The 24,702-nt window shown below is 40.1% G+C and overlaps 1 protein-coding gene across 7 annotated transcripts in view; it reads right to left on the reverse strand.

Annotated features, from left to right (window-relative positions):
- Positions 1–11,645: 11,645 nt before the first annotated feature.
- The window catches only part of LOC140479924 (terminal uridylyltransferase 4-like), a 106,586-nt gene continuing 93,529 nt past the window's right edge, over positions 11,646–24,702 (reverse strand). For 5 of the 7 annotated variants that reach the window (XM_072574310.1, XM_072574309.1, XM_072574315.1 and 2 more), the window contains 8 exons: positions 21,469–21,516; positions 21,295–21,377; positions 19,723–19,838; positions 18,810–18,970; positions 15,480–15,598; positions 14,544–15,051; positions 13,011–13,178; positions 11,646–12,165 (listed from right to left, as the gene is read on the reverse strand). In XM_072574310.1, the coding sequence (XP_072430411.1) occupies positions 12,083–12,165; positions 13,011–13,178; positions 14,544–15,051; positions 15,480–15,598; positions 18,810–18,970; positions 19,723–19,838; positions 21,295–21,377; positions 21,469–21,516 (1,286 nt within the window). In that variant the 3' untranslated portion in view covers positions 11,646–12,082. Of the gene's footprint in view, positions 12,166–12,952; positions 13,179–14,543; positions 15,052–15,479; positions 15,599–18,809; positions 18,971–19,722; positions 19,839–21,294; positions 21,378–21,468; positions 21,517–24,702 lie in introns of all 7 variants that reach the window. The other 2 variants (XM_072574311.1, XM_072574312.1) reach the window with 2 other exon arrangements.

A 24,702-nucleotide genomic window follows, 5' to 3' on the forward strand; every position in this document is an offset into this window, starting at 1 on the left:
AGGCCAACCTTCACCTCGTGTCTGCTGATACTCTGTGTCTTTAAGCTAACAAAGCCACATTACTTCAAGGTTTCTCAATCTTCACTCTGGTCCTGGCTAAGCACCTTTCTCTCTAGATTATATCTTACTTTGCTCTAGGAGACTCAATACCACCTAGAATGACTGTATTGCATAAAGCTGCTGATCACGAATGTGACTTTCTGGATCTCATGATGGAAAATATTGTAAATTGTGACCTTCTCAGGTATTGTCTACCTCCTTTAAAATTTACTATCCTATCTTAGATCTCCCACCATTATAAACCACTGCACAATTTCCAGTTTCTCATTCCTTGGAGTTTTGTCAGTTTCCAAATCCGTGCCCTTTGTTTATGCCATTGCATATTTGAGTTTCTGCAATAAAATTTCCATTTTTCATGAAGTAGTAATATGTTATTAATATTACCTTAATCCGTCCAAATTACATTCTAGTGAACAACGACTGTTGTTTCTGAAACTTCAGCTTTTGACATCATGATGTTCCAATGCCTCTTGTCTAATGTCTAACATGGTTTCACACTTAACTGTTAATGTTAGTAGCAGTCATTCAGAATCGAGAATGATGTCTCACAAGCTGGCTGAGTATTCAGATGACTTGAGGAGCCCATTATGGATCCACTTTTTTTCTGCAATGGAGGTACATTGAGTGAATGAGATAGAGTCCTTCATCCTCTGCTTCCATCGTTCCACCTCATGGTCAGTTCACTGAAATTTGAATTGGTTTCTGCTGTGAGGGATCAAGAGATGCCATGCTGAATAGCTGACAGCTTTCTCCTCCAGTTGGTGATGTTAATGCCTCTGTGTTTTAGGATAACCTTAAGGGTATTATTGCATCTACTTTCAGCCACCCTTTGGCGTTGCCAGTGACAAGTGGGAGAAGGGAACTAGGGGAGGTGGGTTTTGGGTATCCAAACGCAATGACCATCTATTAGAGTTGGTTTTTAAGGAGCAAAACTTCAATATCAGTATGTACACCTTCATGGAGGATGCTGAATTTGATCTGGTGGTTTTCTATCTAATGTACAGGATTTGATATAGGTACCATTGGTGGAAGATTTCAAGGGTGCTGATGTGACACTGGTAACCATTAAAGTTTTACTGCAGTAAAGGTGGGTGGTTAATGTGGTCACGTCCTTTGTTGACATCTATTACAGCTTGAGTAAGGTAGTGCTGACACAATTGACAGTGCTGGCCTTCATTAATGGTTGTCCTTTGGGAGACGTGATTGGCAAAATATGGGAAATTCTGCACATATTCCAGAGCATCCATTTATGTAAATGATGCAGGGGATGTTCTACTGGCCAGGGAAAGTTGGAGACCTTCCCATCTTGACAATAATGGATGCTGACACTGGTTAATTGATCGTTTCAGATGAGGTGGATTATATTGCTCAGGTAGATAGAACATAGAACAGTACAGCACAGAACAGGCCCTTCAGCCCACGATGTTGTGCCAACCATTGATCCTCATGTGAGGTAAACCTAATGTACGAACTCTCAAATTTCTGTGACCATATGCATGTCCAGCAGTCTCTTAAATATCCCGAATGACCTCACTTCCACAACTGCTGCTGGCAACGCATTCCATGCTCTCACAACTCTCTGCATAAAAAAACCCGCCTCTGATATCCCCTCTATACTTACCACCAAACAGCTTAAAACTATGACCCCTCGTGTTAACAATTTCTGCCCTGGGAAAAAGCTTCTGGCTATCAACTCTATCTATGCCTTTCATTATCTTGTACACCTCCATTAGGTCCCCTCCCTTTATTCTTTTTTCCAATGAAAAATGTCCGAGCTCAGTCAACCTCTCTTCGTAAGATAAGCCCTCCATTCCAGGCAGCATCCTGGTAAAGCTCCTCTGAACCCTCTCCATAGCATCTACATCTTTCCTATAATAGGGTGACCAGAATTGGACACAGTATTCCAAGTGTCGTCTAACCAAAGTTTTATAGAGCTGCGACAAGATCTCATGGCTCTTAAACTCAATCCCCCTGTTATTGAAAGCCAACAGCCCTGTCCACCTGGGTGGCAATTTTAAGGGATCTATGTACCTGCACACCAAGATCCCTCTGTTCCTCCACTCTGCCAAGAATCCTGTCTTTAATCCTGTACTCAACCTTCAAGTTCGACCTTCCAAAATGCATCACTTTGCATTTATCCAGGTTGAACTCCATCTGCCACCTCTCAGTCTATCTCTGCATCCTGTCAATATCACGCTGCAGCCTACAACAGTTCTCTATACTGTCAACGACACCTCCAACCTTTGTGTCATCTGCAAACTTGCTAACCCATCCTTCAATCTCCTCATCCAAATCGTTAATAAAAATTACAAAGAATAGAGGCCCAGGAACAGAGCCCTGTGGAACACCACTCACCACTGACTTCCAGGCAGAATATTTTCCTTCCACGACCACTCGCTGTCTTCTGTCGACCAGCCAATTCTGTATCCAGACAGCTAAATTTCCCTGTATCCCACTCCTCCTGTCCTTCGGAATGATCCTACCATGGGGAACCTTATCAAATGCCTTGCTGAAGTCCATATACACCATAACCACTGCTTGACCCTCATCAACTTGTCTAGTAACATCCTCAAAGAACTCAATAAGATTTGTGAGGCATTACCTGCCCCTCACAAAGCCGTGCTGACTGCCTTTAATCAAACCATGCTCTTCCAGATGGTCATAAATCCTATCCCTCAGAATCCTTTCTAACACCTTGCAGACGACAGACGTGAGACTGACTGGTCTGTAATTGCCGGGGATTTCCCTATTTACTTCCTTGAAGAGAGGAATTACATTTGCCTCCCTCCAGTCCTCAGGTATGACTCCGGTGGAGACCGAGGATGCAAAGGTCTTCGCAAGCGGCGAAGCAATCACATTTCTCGCTTCCCAAAGCAGCTGAGGACAAATCTGGTCTGGCCCTGGCGACTTGTCAATCTTAATGTTTGTCAAAATTTTCAACACAACACCTTCCTCAATCTCTATCTGTTCCAGCATGCTTATCTGCTCCTCAATGGTTTCATTCACTACAAGGTCCTTTTCTTTAGTAAAGACAGAAGCAAAAATTCATCTAGGGATTCCCCTACCCCTTCAGACTCTATACACAAGTTCCCTATGCTATCCCTGATCGGCCCTACTCTTTCTTTGATCATTCTCTTATTCCTCACATACGTGTAAGATGCCTTTGGATTTTCCCTAATCCTTCCTGCCAAGCCTTTTTCGTGCCCCCTCCTGGCTCTCCTCAGACCATTTTTGAGCTCCTTCCTTGCCTGCCTGTAATCCTCCAGAGCTGAGCAAGACCCTTGCTTCCTCCACTTTACGTAAGCTGCCTTCTTTCTTTTGACAAGAAGCTCCTCTGCTCTCACCATCCAAGGTTCCTTTATCTTACCCCTTCTTGCCTGTCTCAGAGGAACAAAGTAAGAGGACATGATCATATAATCTCATTTAATCCAGGTCTGGTTGTTAAATGTGTTAATTTCAAATCCTCCATTCAGGGCAGTGCGGCCATATTGCCACATCATGTAATCTTAGGATGGTGACAAACTTCAACAGGCAATCAAAGAGCTGGGGGTGATTCAGAGTTCCTCTGAAATTTTTAGTCTCCCTTTCCTTGAAATTTGTCATCTTTAGATCTAAGCCCATTGCTTTTGGCATTTAATGTTTGAATTTCTTCAATTAAACCTCCATTCTATCTATTGTATTACTATTGCCATATAGATAAATTACATCCTAGTGACTGGCAACCATCCTTTCTCAATATCATTGCAGCTTTTGGATTTGCCCATTGACACCATCCTGTTCAAATATCTCTTCTCTAAACTCCAGCTTTGCTTCACTATTAACTATTGTAGCCAGAGAATGTCCAGTAATAGTGCTTTCTGCCTCATACCATTCATGAGTGTGCACCAAGGATCCATGTTTACCTGCTCCTTGCTCCCTTGCCTGACATCCAAGCCTGACTGATCTGTAATTTTGTTTTAGGTAAACATTAGAAAGACATCTACTTCAGTTTTTGTTATAATCCCTGCACACTTGCCAAGGATGTTATCTCTTCTTAGGCTTTGTATCAAATTGAAATTGATTATTCACGACCTTGGAGGAGAAAGTGAGGACTGCAGATGCTGGAGATCAGCGCTGAAAATGTGTTGCTGGAAAAATGCAGCAGGTCAGGCAGCATCCAAGGAGCAGGAGAATCGACGTTTCGGGCATGAGCCCTTCTTCAGGAATGAGGAGAGTGTGCCAAGCCGGCTAAGATAAAAGGTAGGGAGGAGGGACTTGGGGGACGGATGTTGGAAATGTGATAGGTGGAAGGAGGTTAAGGTGAGGGTGATAGGCCGGAGTGGGGGTGAGGGCGGAGAGGTCAGGAAGAAGATTGCAGGTTAGGAAGGTGGTGCTGAGTCCTAGGGTTGGGACTGAGACAAGGTGGGGGGAGGGGGAATGAGGAAACTGGAGAAATCTGAGTTCATCCCTCGTGGTTGGAGGGTTCCTAGGCGGAAGATGAGGCGCTCTTCCTCCAGCCATCGTGTTGCTATGGTCTGGCGTTGGAGGAGTCCAAGGACCTGCATGTCCTTGGTGGAGTGGGAGGGGGAGTTGAAGTGTTGAGCCATGGGGTGGTTGGGTTGGTTGGTCCGGGTGTCCCAGAGGTGTTCTCTGAAACGTTCCACAAGTAGGCGGCCTGTCTCCCCAATATAGAGGAGGCCACATCGGGTGCAGCGGATGCAGTAAATGGTGTGTGGAGGTGCAGGTGAATTTGTGGCAGATATGGAAGGATCCCTTGTGGCCTTGGAGGGAAGTAAGGGGGGAGGTATGGGCGCAAGTTTTGCATTTCTTGCGGTTGCAGGGGAAGGTGCCGGGAATGGAGGTTTAGTTGGTGGGGGGTGTGGACCTGATAAGGGAGTCACGGAGAGAGTGGTCTTTTCTAAACGCTGATAGGGGAGGGGAGGGAAATATATCGCTGGTGGTGGAGTCCGTTTGGAGGTGGCAGAAATGACAATGGATGATATGATGTATATGGAGGTTGGTGGGGTGGTAGGTGAGGACCAATGGTATTCTGTCCTGGTGGCGATTGGAGGGGCAGGGCTCAAGGGCGGAGGAGCGGGAAGTGGAGGAGAGCATCGTCGATCATGTCTGGGGGGAAATTGCGGTCCTTGAGGAAGGAGGCCATCTGGGTTGTTCGGTATTGGAACTGGTCCTCTTGGGAGCAGATGCGGCAGAGACGAAGGAATTGGGAATATGGGATGGCGTTTTTACAGGGGGCAGGGTGGGAGGAGGTGTAGTCTAGGTAGCTGTGGGAGTCGGTCGGTTTATAGTAAATGTCCGTGTTGTTTTGGTTGTCCGAGATAGAAATGGAGACGTCTATGAAGGGGAGGGAGGAGTCTGAGACGGTCCAGGTAAATTTGAGGTCAGGGTGGAAGGTGTTGGAAAGTGAATGAATTGTTCAACCTCCTCGTGGGAGCATGAGGCAGCGCCCATACAGTCATCGATGTAGCGGAGGAAGAGGTAGGGGGTGGTGCCAGTGTAGCTGTGGAAGATGGACTGTTCCACATATGCTACGAAGAGGCAGGCATAGCTGGGGCCTATGCGGGTGCCCATGGCTACTCCTTTGGTTTGGAGGAAGTGGGAGGATTGGAAAGAGAAGTTGTTCAGAGTGAGGACCAGTTCAGTCAGTCGAAGGAGGGTGTCAGTGGAAGGGTACTGGTTGGTACGGTGGGAAAGGAAGAAGCGGAGGGCTTTGAGTCCTTCGTGATGGGGGATGGAGGTGTATAGGGACTGGATGTCCATGGTGAAGATAAGGCGTTGGGGACTGGGGAAGCGAAAATCATGAGGCTGTAGGGCGTGGGTGGTTTCCCGAACGTAGGTGGGGAATTCTTGGACTAAGGGGGACAGGACCGTGTCGAGGTATGCAGAGATGAGTTTGGTGGGGCAGGAGCAGGCTGAGACAATGGGTCAGCCGGGGCAGTCAGGTTTGTGGATTTTGGGCAGGAGGTAGAAACGGGCGGTGTGGGGTTGTGGGACTATGAGGTTGGAGGCGGTGGATGGGAGATCCCCTGAGGTGATGAGGTTATGGATGGTCTGGGAGATGATGGTTTGGTGGTGGGAGGTGGGGTCATGGTCAAGGGGGCAATAGGAGGAGGTGTCTGCGAGCTGGCATTTAGCCTCAGCGGTGTAAAGGTCGGTGCGCCAAACTACTCCACGCCTCCCTTGTCTGCAGGTTTGATAGTGAGGTTGGGGTTGGAACGGAGGGAGTGGAGGGCTGCACGTTCCGAGGGTGAGAGGTGAGAGTGGGTGAGGGGGGTGGAGAGGTTGAGGCGGTTAATGTCGCGGTGGCAGTTGGCTATGAAGAGATCGAGGGCAGGTAAGAGGCCAGCACGGGATGTCCAGGTGGATGGGGTGTGTTGGAGGCGGGAGAAGGGGTCATCAGAGGGTGGGCGAGAATCCTGGTTGAAGAAGTAGGCGCGGAGGCGAAGGCGGCAGAAGAATTGTTCGATGTCTCGACCTTGCAGTTCTATTTTACTTGGAACTGAAATTTGGTATACACATTCTTGTTATCTTGACACAAAACCTGTCATGTCTGTAATGTTGTTTCTGCAATGGGCAGTTTAATTTGCTACTGAAACTTAACATCTATTACTTTGTTACCTCCAGAATAAATATTCCAAAGCGCTCCTGTTTAGTATTTTGCCCGTAAACTTAAACCCGCCTAAAATTTTCTTGCCTGCAATAAATTCTACTCATACATCACCTTAACACTCACTGGTCTACATTGACTCCCAGGCCCACACCAGATTTAATATTTTAATCCTTGCATGTACATCTCTTTATAACCTTTGTCTTCCTCATTGTTTGTTACCTCTCTCAAACTCTACATTCTCTGTATTCCAGGAAAACAGTCTTGTACTCCTCACATTGGCCACTGCACCTTCAATTGCTATCATAGACATGAAAGCAGAGTTAGCTAAATTGAACAAATTAGGTTAAAGGATATTTCAGAATACACAGAAAAGATATATTTCAATGAGAAAGAAAATTAACGAAAAATGTTAAATATATCAAATTTAAGGAAAAAGTATATAATTATGCACAGGTGGGTGGTAAGTCAGAAGACTGGATAAAATGTAAAGCAGAGTGTCTGAAAAATAAAGAAAAAATTAAGTAAATGAAAAAGCGAGATGGAAATATAAGAAATTAGTTTCTATAGTTTTTTTTTAATTTACAAAGTGAGTCTGGGAAATTAATAATAGACAATAAGAAAATTGGATTGGACAGCTATTATGCTTCAACCGTCACTATCTTTACAGCCAGAGAAAACAATGAATCTATGTTGTTGACATTATTCAAAGCACATACTTGCATTCTAGCCAACTGAGCTGAGCATTAGGAAGTGGCCATTACTGTCTTTATAAAATGTAGTTGTAGAAATGAGTGGTTGGGAATGTTGAAGATTAATCTGGAATATTATAAACTACAGTGACACAAGTTACCATATTCAGTTCACTATCATTGTGGTCAATTGTTCAAATGGACTAACAGGTAGAAGAGATGAGGATAAAACCTTAAATAATTTGAGATATAATTAGTTTGTTGCAATGGATGGAAGAAGATGGTATGTATAACATTCCTCAGCCCCAAGCAAGATCTGATCTTATAATAAAAGTACTACAAACACTTAAAGCTGATCCCCAGGTTACAGTTAAAAGTACAATAAAAACTTTTCTCAGAATTAGGGGTTGCTTTTTTGTGAGTGAAGAGATCATAGTAGGAAGATATAAAGATGAGTGATGTGTGCATGTCTGATGATTGAAAGCGCTCAGGCTTTTAAATATTCATATCTTCCCCGATAACTCCCTCAGTATTCTTCTTTGTTATGTTCTCCATGACCTTCAAAAAGGGAACTGACGAATAATTTCAAGATTCTAGCACCCTCCAAATAAGAGTGATTAGGGTCAAGTGCTTATAATAGTAAAACAGTTGGAAGATCTTAAGCAACTTCAAGCCGGGAACACTGCTTTTAGCATTCTCAATATGAGGTAGTGTTACAGTTAGATTGGAAGGGGTTACAGCAGATTGGTCCGATTTTACAATTCTCAGGAAAAGCACCAATCAATATGTTTATGCCAAAAAAAAATTAAATGGTTAAAATCTATCAAGTCTTATTATCAATAATACTTGGTGCTGTCAAACTAACTAACTATAACACTGAAAACCTACAAACTAGCAAATTAAAAGGGAAGATTGTAGCTTAAGTGATCACATGCTGAGAAGAAATTAATTTATATTGTTTTTTCATAAGACTTTCTTTCAGCTAGTGTCTCATGGTAGTCTGGAGGGTGCCAGAAGTTGTGGCAGTAAATAATCAATTTTTGGATCTAATGTAGGATGTGCATTCCTGGCTCAAGATTTATGTACAAGCAGGTAAACAATTTAAAGAATTGTCCCTCCTTATAAGATGCATTTGTCCACCAAGCTATCCACTGTTACATTATTAATATGTCAAATAGAATTTGCAAGTGTTGCATTTTCCCCTGTCCTTTTCAGAAGGACTGTGCTGTTTTAGTTGTTGAAGATATTCAGTTGTTTACATGTTCATCAGCATCTAATCGATGCATCATTTTAACTAATAAATGAATTTCTTTGATAAGATTAAATAAGTTGTATTTCAACGGTGCTTTTCATGTACTCAATGTGCTTCATGACCATTGTGCACAAGGGCCCACAAAGAAACTGAGTTAAATGGCCAGATACTTTGTTTTAGCTGGTGATTGAGTGATAGAATTTGGTTAGGACAGCAAAATGTTTCTGATTGCATCTTTGCATAGGACAATAGGCCTTTCAAAATCCATCTCTGAGGGATAGCCACAGCCCACTTTTCAACATTTATCATACTCCAGAACAAGAAAATGCTTGAAGGAATTATTTTTATCTATTTTTAAAAGGGATTATGGGATATCAGTGTTATAAGCAAAACTAGCATTTGTTGCCTATGCCTAACTGACCTTGAACTGAGTGGCTTGTGAGACTAAATCTTAACTGCCAAGTTAACTACATCTACAGCCAGACATGGTAATCATGGTGGATTCTCTTCTCTAAAGGACATTAGTGAAATAGATAAACTTTTATGACAAATTGTGATAGGTGGGGGTTATACTGGGGACATCAACATGGCCTCATTAAATGTGGTTATGTTTTAAAAATGTAATTCTATTTTAGAGTAAGTTAATTAGATGGAAAGATCATTAGACACAGAGTCAACTTGGACTTCAAAAAGTGTTTGGTAATGGATCATTTTCTATAAGATTAAACTGTAATGAATTGAATTGAGAACGGATTGACAGAATGTAGGCAAAGAAACGTTCTAAATGGTTTTAAGTCTGTTTTAAGACCAATCATTAATTTTGTTCAGTGTTCAAACTACTCTATATTGGTTTTATCAATATAGCTGTTAGGAACATTGATCAACAAATTCGCAGATGATACAAACATCTGAGAGTGTACTAGAGCCATGCATGAGAGTAGGATGGATACTCAACACTCATACATCTTCCAGGGAAAAGCATTATATGTACAGAAGGACAGAAGTTTTGTCCTTCTGGAGCATAAATCTTTAAATGCACACGAACAAATCTGTGAAGCAATAACGAATAGGCAATAACAAACACAAACAAGATGCATTCATTGAACAATTGATTCCAAAGCAAGGAATATAATTATGTCCTGTACAAGAAATTGGCCAGGCTTCACTTGGAATATAATTTCCAGTTTTGATCTTCTCAACTACAGTTACAGGCAGGAAACGATCAGTTGATCTAGAAAGCCTACATCAAACCATTGTCATGATTGTAATTGAAAGACTTCTTTTTGTAACTCTAACAGCCATACAATCAAGGTTTGAGTAAAGATTTTTAGCTCGGGTATCAGTTGCAGTTGTTTTAGATATGTTCGCCCGGTTAGGAATTTGGTTTGCAGATGTTTTGTCCCCTTTCTAGGTGACATCCTCAGTGCTGTGGAGCCTCCTGTGAAGCGCTGCTGTACTGTGTTGTTGGAATTTATTTGGTTTCGTTCTCGCTGCTTCCGGTAACCAGCTGGGGTCAAAAAAGATCATGAAGTAACAGAGATGGGTATTATCTGTGTTTAAGTTGCCAACAATGTCACTAAGGGACAAAATAGAGGAAGAGTTAAGATATTGTGGAATTCTGCAGAATAATTTGCAAGGGAATTAATATAAAAACACTGAAGATGCACTGGCTACGTTCATTTGGACAGCAGTTGGGGTCACTGCAGTAGAATAGCTTGGTTAAGCTTAGAACGCTGCAGAACAGTTCAAGAAGACTAATGCACAGTGGTCACAATCGTAGAGGCAGTCATTTGACTGGTCAGGGCTATTCTGATGCTGTCAAAAAGGGAAAAGCTTAATTGCAAGGATCTGAAGAGGAAATTTCAGGACAAATAGGATAAATTGAGTGCCAGTTTTTGAGGTTGGTTCTTCCATGTTTTGCCTATGTTTCTGTACAAATGTATACTGACAAGAAAAGATAGAGCTGCAAAAAAAAACTTAGAGACCCAAATAACTTGCATGGTAAATTTTATCAAGAGTCACTCAAACTGAAGGTACTTGCAAATGTCATTTTAGAACTTAAAACATGTGAAATCACCACCTGCAAAGCTGCTGTGTCTGGAACCATTATTCAGTTGGATTTTCAAGCATTTCCCTTTGCAACCAGCTGACATAATCAAACTCTCAAAGTCAGGATATGCGGGTCAGTGCAAGGCAATAGTGGAAGTACACAGTTTTGGTATAATGAGCAAATTTTTACCCAACATATATTACATCAGTGAAAGAGCTCTACCTCTGGGATTAAACATTTACATAGGAAGAGAAAAGTTTCTGCCCTCGAATAGCTCAGTGCAAGAGCTAGTTCATTAGCTGAGTAACATGGGAACAGGAGAAGGGCATTTCGCTCCTGAGCCTGTTCTGCCATACAATGAAATTCTTTTCCTGGAATGTATGCAGCATTGTCTAGCCCAGCATTTATTGCCCATCTCTAGTTGCCCATAGGGCAACTACCTTGTTTTGGGTCTAGAGTCACATGTAGGCCAGGCGAAGTATGGATGGCAGATTTCTACTCCTGAGGGACACTAGTGCATTGGATGGGATTTGACAAAAATTTGCAGTGGTTACAAGGCCGCCATTAAATTTCACTATCTGTCATGGTGGGATTGAACTTCATGTCCCATAACATTACCCTGGGGCTCTGTATTACTAATTCAGTGACCCTACCTCTACATCATTGCCTCCCCTTCTGTAAACTTGAACTCATTGCAAACTCTGCTCTCATATCCTAGCTCACACTAAGCCGCATTTACCCATCATAAATCCATAAACTTGTCTTGCTTCATATCCCTTAACACATTTGGTTAATTAGATTATATTAATTTTAGATTACAACTGACTTAATATTAATTACCGTTCGTGAAAAAAAAGTCCCAAATATTCAGTGTTTCTTGTTACTGGCACAAGAAATAGAACATTAATGAAATTGATCGTATTAGAGGTTGAGTGTATGAAACATTGGCTGTCCAGAGGGTAAATAATTACAATCAAATATCAGTTTATTAAAAAGCTACAGTTTATTTTTAAAAGGCATTTGGCACTATATACTTTTGCTCTGAATACAGCTGACCATCTTTAAACCATATTTTCTTTTTTTTTTAAGAACCATATACAAAGTCTGAGGCAGCCAAAGTATGAATACAACAGAGAAAATAAATCCAGTTTTTTTAAAAGCTTTTTCTTTACAGTTCCATCAGCTTCAAACAAAAAATGATTTTACCCCACCTTCAAAAATGGGAGGCATTAAAATAGATGTGATCTGTATCATAAGTCACATTGTGATGCATCACAACAAAAACTAGTAAAAATTACAATCAGGTTTGGTCTATGTACAAATCATACAGATTAAAAAAAGTCTTAAAATAATTCCTGCTCTTCTTTTCCAAGTGAGTAGGGTTCTCTAACTGCGTATCATGGTGTGAATTTCCATTTAAGTCACTTCTTTTGTTGAATGTAATTCATCCGTACTCTTCCTTGCTGCATGATTGGAAAATGCTGGTTACTGTGGATTGTGGGACCTGTCAAAACAGGAACATTTACAGTTTTACAAACACACCTATTTTAAATTTACTTTATGAAAATGTAAACATTGCATTCATTGTGTTTCTGCTAAGTTGAAAGATTGAAACTTCAATTGAAATATTATGTCCAAACAGTCTTCGCACAAATGAGAATGAGACAAAAGTCAATTGTTGCAAAAACACACAAGTTGCCTTGTACATGTGAAAACAGCTTTCTGGAACTCACCATTATTTGAATGAGAAACTCAGATCGCTGTTTATAAAGTTAGCTGCAATCTTCACCCATTGGTCTGTAAAGCTTAGTTACATGCTGCTTTCGCCAATTAACTAGCAGCAAAATCTACGTCACTCAAACTATAAAATACTGCAGATTTTATGGGATTTGATTCTCCCATTCTCTGTCTTCTTGGTTCTGCTCAGTCTTGATTTTGTTTTTAATAGGCTTCCAAATCATAATTTAAACAGTGCATTTTCAGCACCCTGCACTGTATCACAGGAAAGCTTGGTCAATTGGGTGAGAGAAACAGAACAGAACAAATGTGCTTGAGGATTGTTATCCATTTAGTTGTAGGTAAAATTTCTACAATTCATCAAATCCTGGATTGAACAAGTGATTTTTGTAAATTTACATGAAGACTTCTTGGCCTCCCAAGGTCTGTAATTATTTATTTGGATCATATATCAAGTTCACTATAACAAAGGGTATACTTTCTGCTGTCAAAATCATTTACAATAATATGCTAGGGGATACATATAAAGTGAGAATCAATATTCCTACATTTACCTGCCATGTCACTTTGCAATAGTTAAACCTGATTAGAATGGCTTGCTGTTATTGGTACCTTGAGAATAGTAGGATTTGTTCTGCTGAGGATAGTTCGTATTTCCCTGCTGAATGAAGTTCTGAGGCATTCTGTAAGGCCACGGTGCTTGAAAATGAGGAAGAGGATGATGCTCCCAAGGTATGGGTGGAGGATTTAGTTTTGCAAATTGTCCCTGAAACCTTTGATCTATGTTTCCATGGAGGAAAAAAAGTCAAATGTTTGTTGTAAGACATGATTGCTTAAAATTAACATTAAGAAGCCTAAAAAGTGCAATTTGTCTCCTTTGCAAACTGGGTGGCATGTAATTCTTCCTTAGTATAATTTCCTCTGTAATAACACAATTAACCTTGTAGCAGGGTAGCTTGTTAACGCACTTTGTTGCAAGGTGTACTTACTTTACTTCACCAGTATAGTTAAAAATATTGTCAGAAGCACAAGCAAGATATTAATAGATATTAAAAGATAGATATCTATCTTTAATAGATTTTAAAGAATTAGCACTATAAAGGGTTGAATGCGAATTCATTACTATCAGCAATAGTGGGGTAAAAGATTTTGTCAGATGCTCAATGTTCAACATTATTATAAATATAGTTATTGAGGATGGAAAAGAGAAGGGAATGAGACAAGGCAAATAACAAGGTAAACTACAAAAACTGCCCAGAATCCCGAATCAGTCACTCTTTGTTTCTGTTGGAGTTATTTTTGAAGCTTTAATAATAATCATCACAATGATGTTTAAAGCATTCAAGGGACAAACAAACACAGGCTTTGAAATTGGTCATTTTCATTATCAATAGTTTAACTTTTTTCATGAAAAATGTACACTGATTGCAACAAACAGGAAGTGTGCAAGTTATACCATAATTTTATAATTTTAGTTGCAAAATATTATTCAGAGTATTCATTATATAGGAAGTATTCTGTTACATTTCCGGCTCTCTACTATTTGCATATGACATGTATATTGAAATTTCTCCAAAAAGTATGATTAATTCATTTGTATCCCTTCTCGTTTAGGTCACTAACTCTTAGCCAGTAAATGATTTCACAGATTCCAGTGGTCATTCTTCACATCAGGTAGATAGCATTGGCAAGATTTTGAATCAATCTCATATTCAAGTGACTTCAATTTTTGTGCACACTTTCGGAAGTTACTGTCTACCAAGCAGTGACATGTAGTGGAAAGAGCAAAGAGCCAAGCTGCTTCTGAGAATATCTGTAGCATTCAAAAACTGCCCCGATTAAAATTGGCCAATTCAGCACACTGGGCAACATCTTGATTTACCATCAGGAAAGTACCACATTGCAAATTATCAAAGGTGCCGCACATCTTTAAACTAATTTATTACTTAACTTGTTAATCTTACCCTTCACTGTTATTTTTGAGGCCATAAAGAAATGCATTTTTGTTAGATAATATCTGGTGTAAAAATAAATCAGCATATATAGAATAAAATTGTTAAAATTATAAGACTTCAGCATGTCCATTACAGTGCATATTCGAAGAATAATAGCAACATATTAATATAATGAGAAAAAGAAATATACCTGAAGCTCCCAGAGTGCCATTTCCCACTAGTGTGCTGCGAGTCATGTGATTGTGCCACTGTCCATCGTGAGGAGTGTTGGAGATACCCATGGGCCTAGTAGCAGGCTGAGCAAAGATGATACTAGGATCATTCAAATTCATATTGTTGGGATTAGCTGTGTTGCTGTTTGACCGCATAGGGAAAGTAATGTTGGGATGGTTACCAGATGCAGGTTGAAGCAGAGTAGGCCAAGAATTAGTGGGCATTTGCACCTGGTGCTGCGGTTGGTGTGACTGTATTAAACCCAGGCTGTGCACACTGGAAAACTGACCTGGGTGAGGCTGAGCATAAGGAAACAAGGACATTTGAACCTGATGGGTTGGTTGAGCAAGTGTCTGTGCAAGCTTATTTTGAGAAGCTGCTTGTTGGGTCTGTGGATGGGAAACAGAGGCTGTTTGAGATGAATTTGGTGTTAACTGCTGATGCACAGTTTGAGGAGAATAAGGAGGCGTCTGATGTGGTTCTGACTGAAAATTAGAAACAAAAAAGCAATGAGACAGACTATTGCTGCAGATAATGGATTTCCAGTTTCTAACATTCTTTCACTAAACCATGTTTTAAGAAGGAAGGAAATAATTTACAAAATATTGTGTGTGAGTAGGGTGGACTAAGTGATAATAGTTCTAAAAGGGTTTATCTGACATACCATTTTCAAATATGAATATATCACGACAACTGTTTAGTTTCTACATAACTATGAAGCTATTCATTAACATATATGATTATTAATCTTAATTCAGTTACGAGAGGGGTTTCTCCACTTTGGGGCAAATTCTAGAAGAATGTTTGAGAATAAAGAACAATAAATGGCAATTTTAACATAAAGTCTTCTATACTGGAGAAAACCCTGTGCAACTGTAGTATGTTACGTAAGAAGCAGAAAGAAATAACTCACACATTCTGAGGGTTGCCTGTTACGTTGTGGGAAATCCTGATGATGTCCTGAATATGATGTAGATGCCTGGGAAGTTGCAACTGCCTGTACACTGGTAATGTTTCGTGCAACCTGAGGAACTTTAAGATAAAAACAAAATCCATCGGATACCAAATAGTATTATTAATATTATTATTACTGAATTTTTGCAATGTTTTACTTACTTAACACTTTTTGCCTTTTTAATTGTTACTTTATTTTCCACTAAGGTGTTGTCTTCCTACACATCTTGTCTGAACTTGAGCTATATTAAAGCTCTCAGGACAATTGGACTTTTGGATTGTTCTTTTTCACTGTAGGGTAATGCCTGACATCTTTTTACTACATACGCTGATTGTGGGTTTGCCATTCAAGAAAAGCAGTTCAAGCAATACTTTACAGTATTGCACAGAAGTCTCGAGCACCAAAACAGTGCACCAACCTACTCTGGAAATTTTAGTGTATGTATTGTATACACCAAGTTATACTATATTAATTAAGTCACTTAATATCTTTATAAACTGTACTACCTCCATCAATATGGATATGAATTTTCAGTAGTGCTGTTAAAGGACTAACAGAATAGTAATCTACTTCTCTACTGAAGGATTACTGGAAAATGTATCACATGATATGATTCATAAATGCCAGAGTGTTCAAACTTAGCACTGTAGAATTATAGAGATGGAATTACTTAGGTGGAGAATACAAAGGCCATAGAGAAGTCAAGGAGAAATGAAATTCCCAGCTACAATTAATACCCAAAAGGGTTTGTACCAATATGCAAGACTGTCATCTGGGGTATCATCAGTCTGTGCAATTTTTCAGCAGACAAGTGAGAACATGTTACAAGGTCTACCTCAAGTTGCCATTTATCTAAATGACTTGCTAACAGGGGAGACCACCATGAGTACTTAGAAACCTTGGACATAGTTCTTAAGACATTTCTTCCAGGCGTGCGTACGTCTTAGAAAGGAAACAAATGTGTTCCAGGCACCCCAACCCACTTGAGCTGCAGAATCAAGAAAAGCAAGTGGAAGACAAAGTGAGGGAAATCAAAGGTGCCCCAGCTCCCACATCTGTACAAGAGCTTGGTTCTTTCCTTGGGCTGGCGAATTACTCTGGAAAGTTCATACATAACATAGCCTTCATCCTGGCACTTTTGCAACAACTTTTTAAAAAAGGTCAACCTTGGAATTGGTCGTGTAATCTAGCCACAGGTTTCAGAGAAGTGAAGAAACAGCTTTCACCCTGTAATGTGTTGGCACACTATGACCCCAAGCAAGATCTGGTATTGAAATGCAACGCCTCCCTGTATGGTATCAGGGTAGTATTAGCTCATAGGTGCTCCAAAGGAGAGGAACACCCCATAGTGTATGCAAGCAGGACTTTGGCTAATGTAGAACATGAATATGCTCAGATGGAAAGGAAGATTTGGCGCTACTACTTGGAGTCAGACAGTTCCAGCAATACCTCTACAGGTGCAAATTTGTAATAATAACGGACAACAAGCCCCTGCTAGGTTTACTTAGAGGACAACACAGTACCGCCCATAGCTTCAGGCCAAATTCAGTGGCAGGCTCTCTTATTAAGTGTGTATAATTACAAGTTGGAACACTGGCCAGAAAATCAAGTAGCAAATGAAGATGCATTCAGCCATCTTTGGCTGATGGATACACCACCAGCCATACTGCCACTGGAACAGATTATCATGGCTTTAGATTTTGTGGACACACTTCCAGTCACAGCTGACAATATCAGACTTTGGATGCAGAAAGATCCAGTCCTGGCAAAGCTGAAATAGCTGGTGGTTATGGGGGAAACCAAAGGGCCATCACAGCCAGATCTGAAACTTTCTTGGAACTAGACAAACCAGATCACAGTAGAGGATGGCATATTATTATGAGGAGCAAGTGTGATTTTCCTGAGTAAAGGGAGCCTCCAGATACTGGAACTTCCAGGATATCCAAAATGAAGACGTAAGTGAGACTTTAAGAATGGGGGCCAGGATTAGATGCAGACATAGCTGTGTTGGTGGGGCAGTGCCCAGAGTGGAAACAAGGACAAATGTTACTGCTAGCAGGTCCCCCACATTTGCAGGAATGGCTGGATAAACTCTGGATTCGGTTACAAGTTAACTGTGCAGATAATGGATCATCGTTTCCCAGCGGGGAATTTAAGTATTTTGTAATGTTGAATGGTATTCGACATAAAAGGACAGCTGCATACCATCCATCATCCAATGGCCTGGCAGAAAGAGTACTCCAAACTTTGAAGGCAGGCTTAAAGAAAAAGCCTACAGCTTCACTAGATACAAAAATGTTCCAGTTCCTATTTGATGATAGGACCACCTGTCATGCAACTACAGGAATAGCTCCAGTAGAATTAATAATGGGAAAGGCTCTGCATCAGGTTAAAACTGATCTTCCTGGACCTGGGGGCAGAGGGTGAAACGGCATTGGGGACGCCCATGCCGGATACAAGACAGTTTCCTTTGGCGGACAAAGTTTGGAGTGGGAACTACAGGGAATGGTTCTGCATGGGTAAGAGGCATGGTTAATGCGAGGTCAGGTCCAGTAAGTATGGGTAGGTATGATGGTCCTGAACAAGTACATGGACCAAATGACAGGTACAAACTTAGCAGAAGCAGAATGTACCAGGCTCCCCGACAGCCTTCCCATCTGTTCTGGAACCCATAGGTTCTTGCTCTCTGTCAAGCAGTGAAGCTTTCTTGGAATCTGAGGTGGACACAGCAGATATCACCGCATTGACGCCTTTGCTTATGAAACACTGGGCAGAAGAGGTGAGTTACTGTGCATTACACTCCGTCCTTATCAGAGGCAGAGTTGAAAGAACCTGACCCAGTGCTAAAATTCTCCGGGGGAGCAAAAAACACAGCCCATGTCCTCAGACTCCAAGAGGGATGGATGTAGTGATTGTAACAAGGTCAGCCAGATGGACCTCACGGAATATGAGTTCCCTGTTTGGGGATGTTAATCTGGTCTAATCAAGCAGCTCGAGCTGACAGATATAAATAGGAGTGTCAGAGATTCTGTTAACTCTTTGAGAGCTGGGTCTGAGGGAGCTCGATCAGTGTTAAGGACTTTCCACAAGTAAATCAAGGGCGACTTGGTGACAACAGGATACTGGCCTCTGTGGAATTATTTTACATGGTGTCACTGAAAAACCATATGTGAAAAGCACTTTTTTTTGGAAGATTTTTAGGGCATAATAACAGTTCTAATCTTAACATATACACAAATACTAAAGTAAAGACAGATAATTATATTTTGGAGCAATTAATTTGTCTACCAGGCACAGTGTTATTCCTTAGTCGGGCTGTTCTAATTTCTGGACAGTCCCTTCTCATATGACTGGTGTCACCACAGATAAAGCATCGTTTTTCTCTTAGTTCTTTTTCTTCCTCCTTTGAATCTTTCTCTTCATCTTTCTCATTTTCTTTCTTCTTCATTCTTAACACAAAATATATTCAATCAATGTTTATCATTCTTTAAAAGTAGTATCAAGCAAGGACAAACTTAAGGTTGCCTCCTGCCCTAGTTTTTGGCTGGTTTTATTAGCAAGTGTTAAAATCTCAAAATATTAACAAACCATCAAAAGGTATGATTATCCATATTTCTGGCATTTTTAAAATCCAGTATTACAGAGTTTATAGTAAGATATCATAAGTAATTAATTCAAAGTATTTTCATAAGCAAAAATCAAAATTGTGGGATGGGGAAGGAAGAGAAAGAGGAAGACAGAGAGAGTATGGAGCAAGACAGTGAGAATGTATAATAATAAGGGAAATGAATCTTAATAATATTTTAAAGAGAAAATTCTAAACATGCTGCTGGCCTTCAGAACCTGGTTTTCATCTGTTTTGCATCTGGCAAAAATTAGAAATCCATGGTCCATTGTAATGGGCATTGTCTTAGGTCAAATACTTCAGTTGGAAACTCCTTCAGTAAATCAAAATGTCACTTTGGTTTGATGGTAGACATTTTATCTGAATCAAAACTTGTGGGTTGAAATTCCAATCCAGGGTCATAGTACCTGATCTTATGTCCTCCTTCAGCCCTTTCTACTAGCCATCTTCATTTAACTATTTTTCTGTTGTGTGAACTTGCTGCCATGCATTTTTGAATTAATCAACTGACTGCAAATTGGTTTCAGGTTGGCTGAAGACATAAAACAGACTATATAAATGTAAGTAATTTCTTACCTCCTCCTCTTTGGGCAGTCTTTCATGTAATGTCCAATTTTCCCACAGATACGACAACATCTATCATTTGGTGCCAACTCTCCATCAGTCAGGATTTTCGAATCAAAAAAGTAATCCTTAAGAGAAATTTCAACTTTATTGAGCAAATGATCATGGTTATAAATCTAATGTATGGAAATACCAAATTTGTTCAATGAGTGACTAATATCTAAAGGGACTAGTTTGAATCAGATTTATTTTATTTCAATTTTAAAAATATTAAGGGTCCAAGTTATAGTTTCTTCAGTTCAGATTCTGTCTTCAATACTGATTTCCATTTGTCTTATTCATTAGTTTTCTTCATTCTAATACATTCTTTACTTACCAAATCACATTTTGACACTTTCACTTCCTTATAGAACATAAGTGTAATAAGCCACCTCAATCCTACTCCATGATATCCTTATCTTACTCCTCCCTCTCAGAATGATTAACTTCCATCTTAACTCCCCTGTTCTCTAACACTTCTCTCCAAATTAAATGTCTCCTAATCATGTTCATGACCGCTCCCTTTACCTCAGTATCTCTACACACTCACTACTTCCATCACTAACAAGACACCATCTCTTTCCAACTTCCTTGTCTTCCTCACCATTCATATCTCACCTCATCTTTCAAATGAAATCTTCAATGATAAAGAAATGACATTTTGTGCATCTGTAATGCATCATTTATCTCAATAAGCAGATTTCAACATAATCGATGACATCACCCTCCTCCTGGTTCCATTTTCACATATCTTGAGTTTCCCTGTAGTCCATAATGAGGGGTCAGTCTTAAGATACGGGAAAAAGCCATTTTGGACTGAGATGAGGATTAATTTCTTCACTCAGAGGGTCTACTCATACCCATACTTCTTTTTCTATAATAATACGGCATCATCAACTTTCTTATACAGTGTCAAATCCATAGAGATAATACATAATTTGAATCTTAAATACTACTTACAACATTGTTTTCAATATTGTTGCTAATAATTAATGACATTGAATTTATAGGCCACTGAGTCTAGCTAATCTATGACAATTTTTATAGTTCAGATGAGCTCTTCATCCTACTTCACTGAATGCTATCTGCATATCCTTCTGGTTCTTGCTCCCTCATGTACTTTTCTAAAGATAACAGTGATATTTGCATAATTATTTCTTTTGGTGTAGCAGGTTCCATAGGTTACACGAAGAAGTTTCTCTTGAATTCTTTATTTGATTTATTAATGATTATCTTACATAGATTACTCCATTGCTCAACTCTCCTACAAATGTAAACGTTGTCTATAAGTCCATCTATCAAACGCCTTCATAACTTTAAAGACCTCTTTCTTAACTTCCTTCGTGAAATCAGCACAGACAATCAAGGTTGGAAATAATTAAAATTAAGCTTACATTAATTTATCAAACAATAAAACTTATTCCTGTAGCACTGAAGTAACATCACTGGAATTCTAACAAAGAGAGTTTGCTGGGTTGACAATTATTATATTATTTATTGAACAAGAAAGAAGAAAGGTGTATTATAATAAGTGCCTTTACATACTGTTTCCATGCCAGGATGTGGATACACAGGTGTACCAAATAATCTGCGGCCATTTATAAAAGCCTTCATAATAAAGTTGGTCACTGCAAAGACAGCAAACATTGAAATCAGAAGTAAGTTCATGCTTTGTTATGCAAAACAAAATCTGAACAGCCAAAAAGTCAGAGGACTTACTTTTTCTTGAAACTCCAGCACCAAGATTGTGATTCAAATCAAAAGGATCTGGAAAACAAGTTTTGACATCAGAAATGAGAAAACAAGAATCCAGAGAAAGTATATTCCTGTCAGGGTGAAAGGGAAGGCTGGTAGGTATAGGGAATGCTGGATGACTAAAGAAATTGAGGGTTTGGTTAAGAAAAAGAAGGAAGCATATGTCAGGTATAGACAGGATAGATCGAGTAAATCCTTAGAAGAGTATAAAGAAAGTAGGAGTATACTTAACAGGGAAATCAGGAGGGCAAAACGGGGACATGAGATAGCTTTGGCAAATACAATTAAGGAGAATCCAAAGGGTATTTACAAATATATTAAGGACAAAAGGGTAACTTGGGAGAGAATAAGGCCCCTCAAAGATCAGCAAGGCGGCCTTTGTGAGGAGCCACAGAAAATGGGGGAGATACCAAATGAATATTTTGCATCAGTATTTACTGTGGAAAAGGATATGGAAGATATAGACTGTAGGGAAATAGATGGTGTCATCTTGCAAAATGTCCAGGTTACAGAGGAGGAAGTGCTGGATGTCTTGAAACGGTTAAAGGTGGATAAATCCCCAGGACCTGATCAGGTGTACCTGAGAACTCTGTGAGAAGCTAGAGAAGGGATTGCTGGGCCTCTTGCTGAGATATTTGTATCATTGATAGTCACAGGTGAGGTGCCAGAAGACTGGAGATTGGCAAACGTGGTGCCACTATTTAAGGAGGGCGGTAAAGACAAGCCAGGGAACTATAGACTGGTGAGCCTGATCTCAGTGGTGGGCAAGTTGTTGGAGGGAATCCTGAGGGACAGGATGTACATGTATTTGGAAAGGCAAGGACTGATTCGGGATAGTCAACATGGCTTTGTGCGTGGGAAATCATGTCTCACATACTTGACTGAGTTTTTTGAAGAAGTAATAAAGAAGATTGATGAGGGCAGAGCAGTAGATGTGATCTATTTGGACTTCAGTAAGGTGTTCGACAAGGTTCCCCTTGGGAGACTGATTAGCAAGGTTAGATCTCATGGAATACAGGGAGAACTAGCCATTTGGATACAGAACTGGCTCAAGGGTAGAAGACAGAGGGTGGTGGTGGAGGGTTGTTTTTTAGACTGGAGGCCTGTGACCAGTGGAGTGCCACAAGGATCGGTGCTGGATCCTCTACTTTTTGTCATTTACATAAATGATTTGGATGCGAGCATAAGAGGTACAGTTAGAAAGTTTGCAGATGACACCAAAATTAGAGATGTAGTGGACAGCGAAGAGGGTTACCTCAGATTACAACAGGATCTGAACCAGTTGGGCCAATGGGCTGAGAAGTGGCAGATGGAGTTCAATTCAGATAAATGCGAGGCGTTGCATTTTTGGAAAGCAAATCTTAGCAGGACTTATATACTTAATGGTAAAGTCCTAGGGAGTGTTGCTGAACAAAGAGACCTTGGAGTGCAGGTTCATAGCTCCTTGAAAGTGGAGTTGCAGGTAGATAGGATAGTGAAGAAGGCGTTTGGTATGCTTTCCTTTATTGGTCAGACTACTGAGTACAGGAGTTGGGAGGTCATGTTGCGACTGTACAGGACATTGGTTAGGCCACTGCTGGAATATTGCAATTCTGGTCTCTTTCCTACTGGAAAGATGTTGTGAAACCTGAAAGGGTTCAGAAAAGATTTACAAGGATGTTGCCAAGGTTGGAGGATTTGAGCTATAGGGAGAGGCTGAACAGGCTGGGGCTGTTTTCCCTGGAGTGTCGGAGGCTGAGGGGTGACCTTATAGAAGTTTATAAAATTATGAGGGGCATGGATAGGATAGGGTCGGGGAGTCCAGAACTAGAGGGCATAGGTTTAGGGTGAGAGGGGAAAGATATAAAAGAGACCTAAGGGGCAACGTTTTCACGCAAAAGTTGTACGTGCATGGTATGAGCTGCCAGAGGATGTGGTGGAGGCTGGTACAATTGCAACATTTAAGAGGCATTTGGATGGGTTTATGAATAGGAAGGGTTTGGAGGGATATGGGCCGGGTGCTGGCAGGTGGGACTAGATTGGGTTGGGATATCTGGTTGGCATGGACAAGTTGGACCGAAGGGTCTGTTTCCATGCTGAACATCTCTATGACTCTATGACTATGACCTTGATTAAGATGACATTAGTTCCCTTTTCTTCATTCTATTGTAGAATTATTTGAAATTCATACAACCCACAGTCTAAACTTGAATTTTAAGATCTCAGAATATTCGAAGAATTTTATTGACACTTTAATCTGTTTCACCTTTCACATATTTCTCTTAAGTAGCAAGGCACCAATGTGAAATTTCATTTATGATCAGTTAACAAAGCAACATAAAATATATTTGGTTATTTCAGCTGCAGACAATAGTGTGAATGAAAAACCTGAAGAAAACACCCACCTACTTATTAACCACCATTTGGGAAACTGAAATGCATGACAACATGTTAGGCAATGTTACTATAAATGTTCATCAAAAAGATCAACTAAGAGGAGATAGTGTTGGCACATGCTTTGTTCCAAGCCCTTTCCGATGTTAGTCAGATAGAGAGCTAAAACAAACAGTGGTCAAGCAGAAGGAAAAAGAATGCTTAGGTGTATGACTTCAGTGAGTTTTCATGTTCTTGCTGGCTAACAAATGAACAGCAGAAGTAGAAATCTGCAGACAACTTTCCATCTTTCTGGGCAGGATATAGTACGCGAGATCTAATAATGGGAAATAATAGTCTTTTTCAAAGTGTTTTGGTGAAAATGACCTGCTTGCTGATAAAGTGATACGTTCAACTCAAACAGATTTTTCTCACTTCTACCATCTACCATATTCTGAACATAAAAGCAGGACAAAAAATGCACTAAAAAAAACTGCTGTGGAAGCCAATTTATGTCCTGTCATATACTGGAAGGTTTATCAATTTCGGAATACTTTACCAGAATAAAGTGTTCTAATATACATCAGGCAAATATTATCAATTAAATATTAGAATTATGATAAACTTTATCATACAGTATTTAAGAAGCATTTTAAAAGGATAGAAGGGTGAAGGAGTTTCAGGAGGGAATTAGGAAAATACAGTTATCATGGAGGGTTACAGGAATGAAGGAGGTTAGGGATCAGATAGTAAATGGAGGAATATGAAGGTTGAATTTTACTAGACACCAGGTGGCAAGAACAAAGGGTGTGGAGAGATGTTTGGTAAAACAGTCCTGCCACCCGA

This window comes from Chiloscyllium punctatum, chromosome 7, assembly GCF_047496795.1.
Source record: "Chiloscyllium punctatum isolate Juve2018m chromosome 7, sChiPun1.3, whole genome shotgun sequence".
Classification (NCBI taxonomy): Eukaryota; Metazoa; Chordata; class Chondrichthyes; order Orectolobiformes; family Hemiscylliidae; genus Chiloscyllium; species Chiloscyllium punctatum.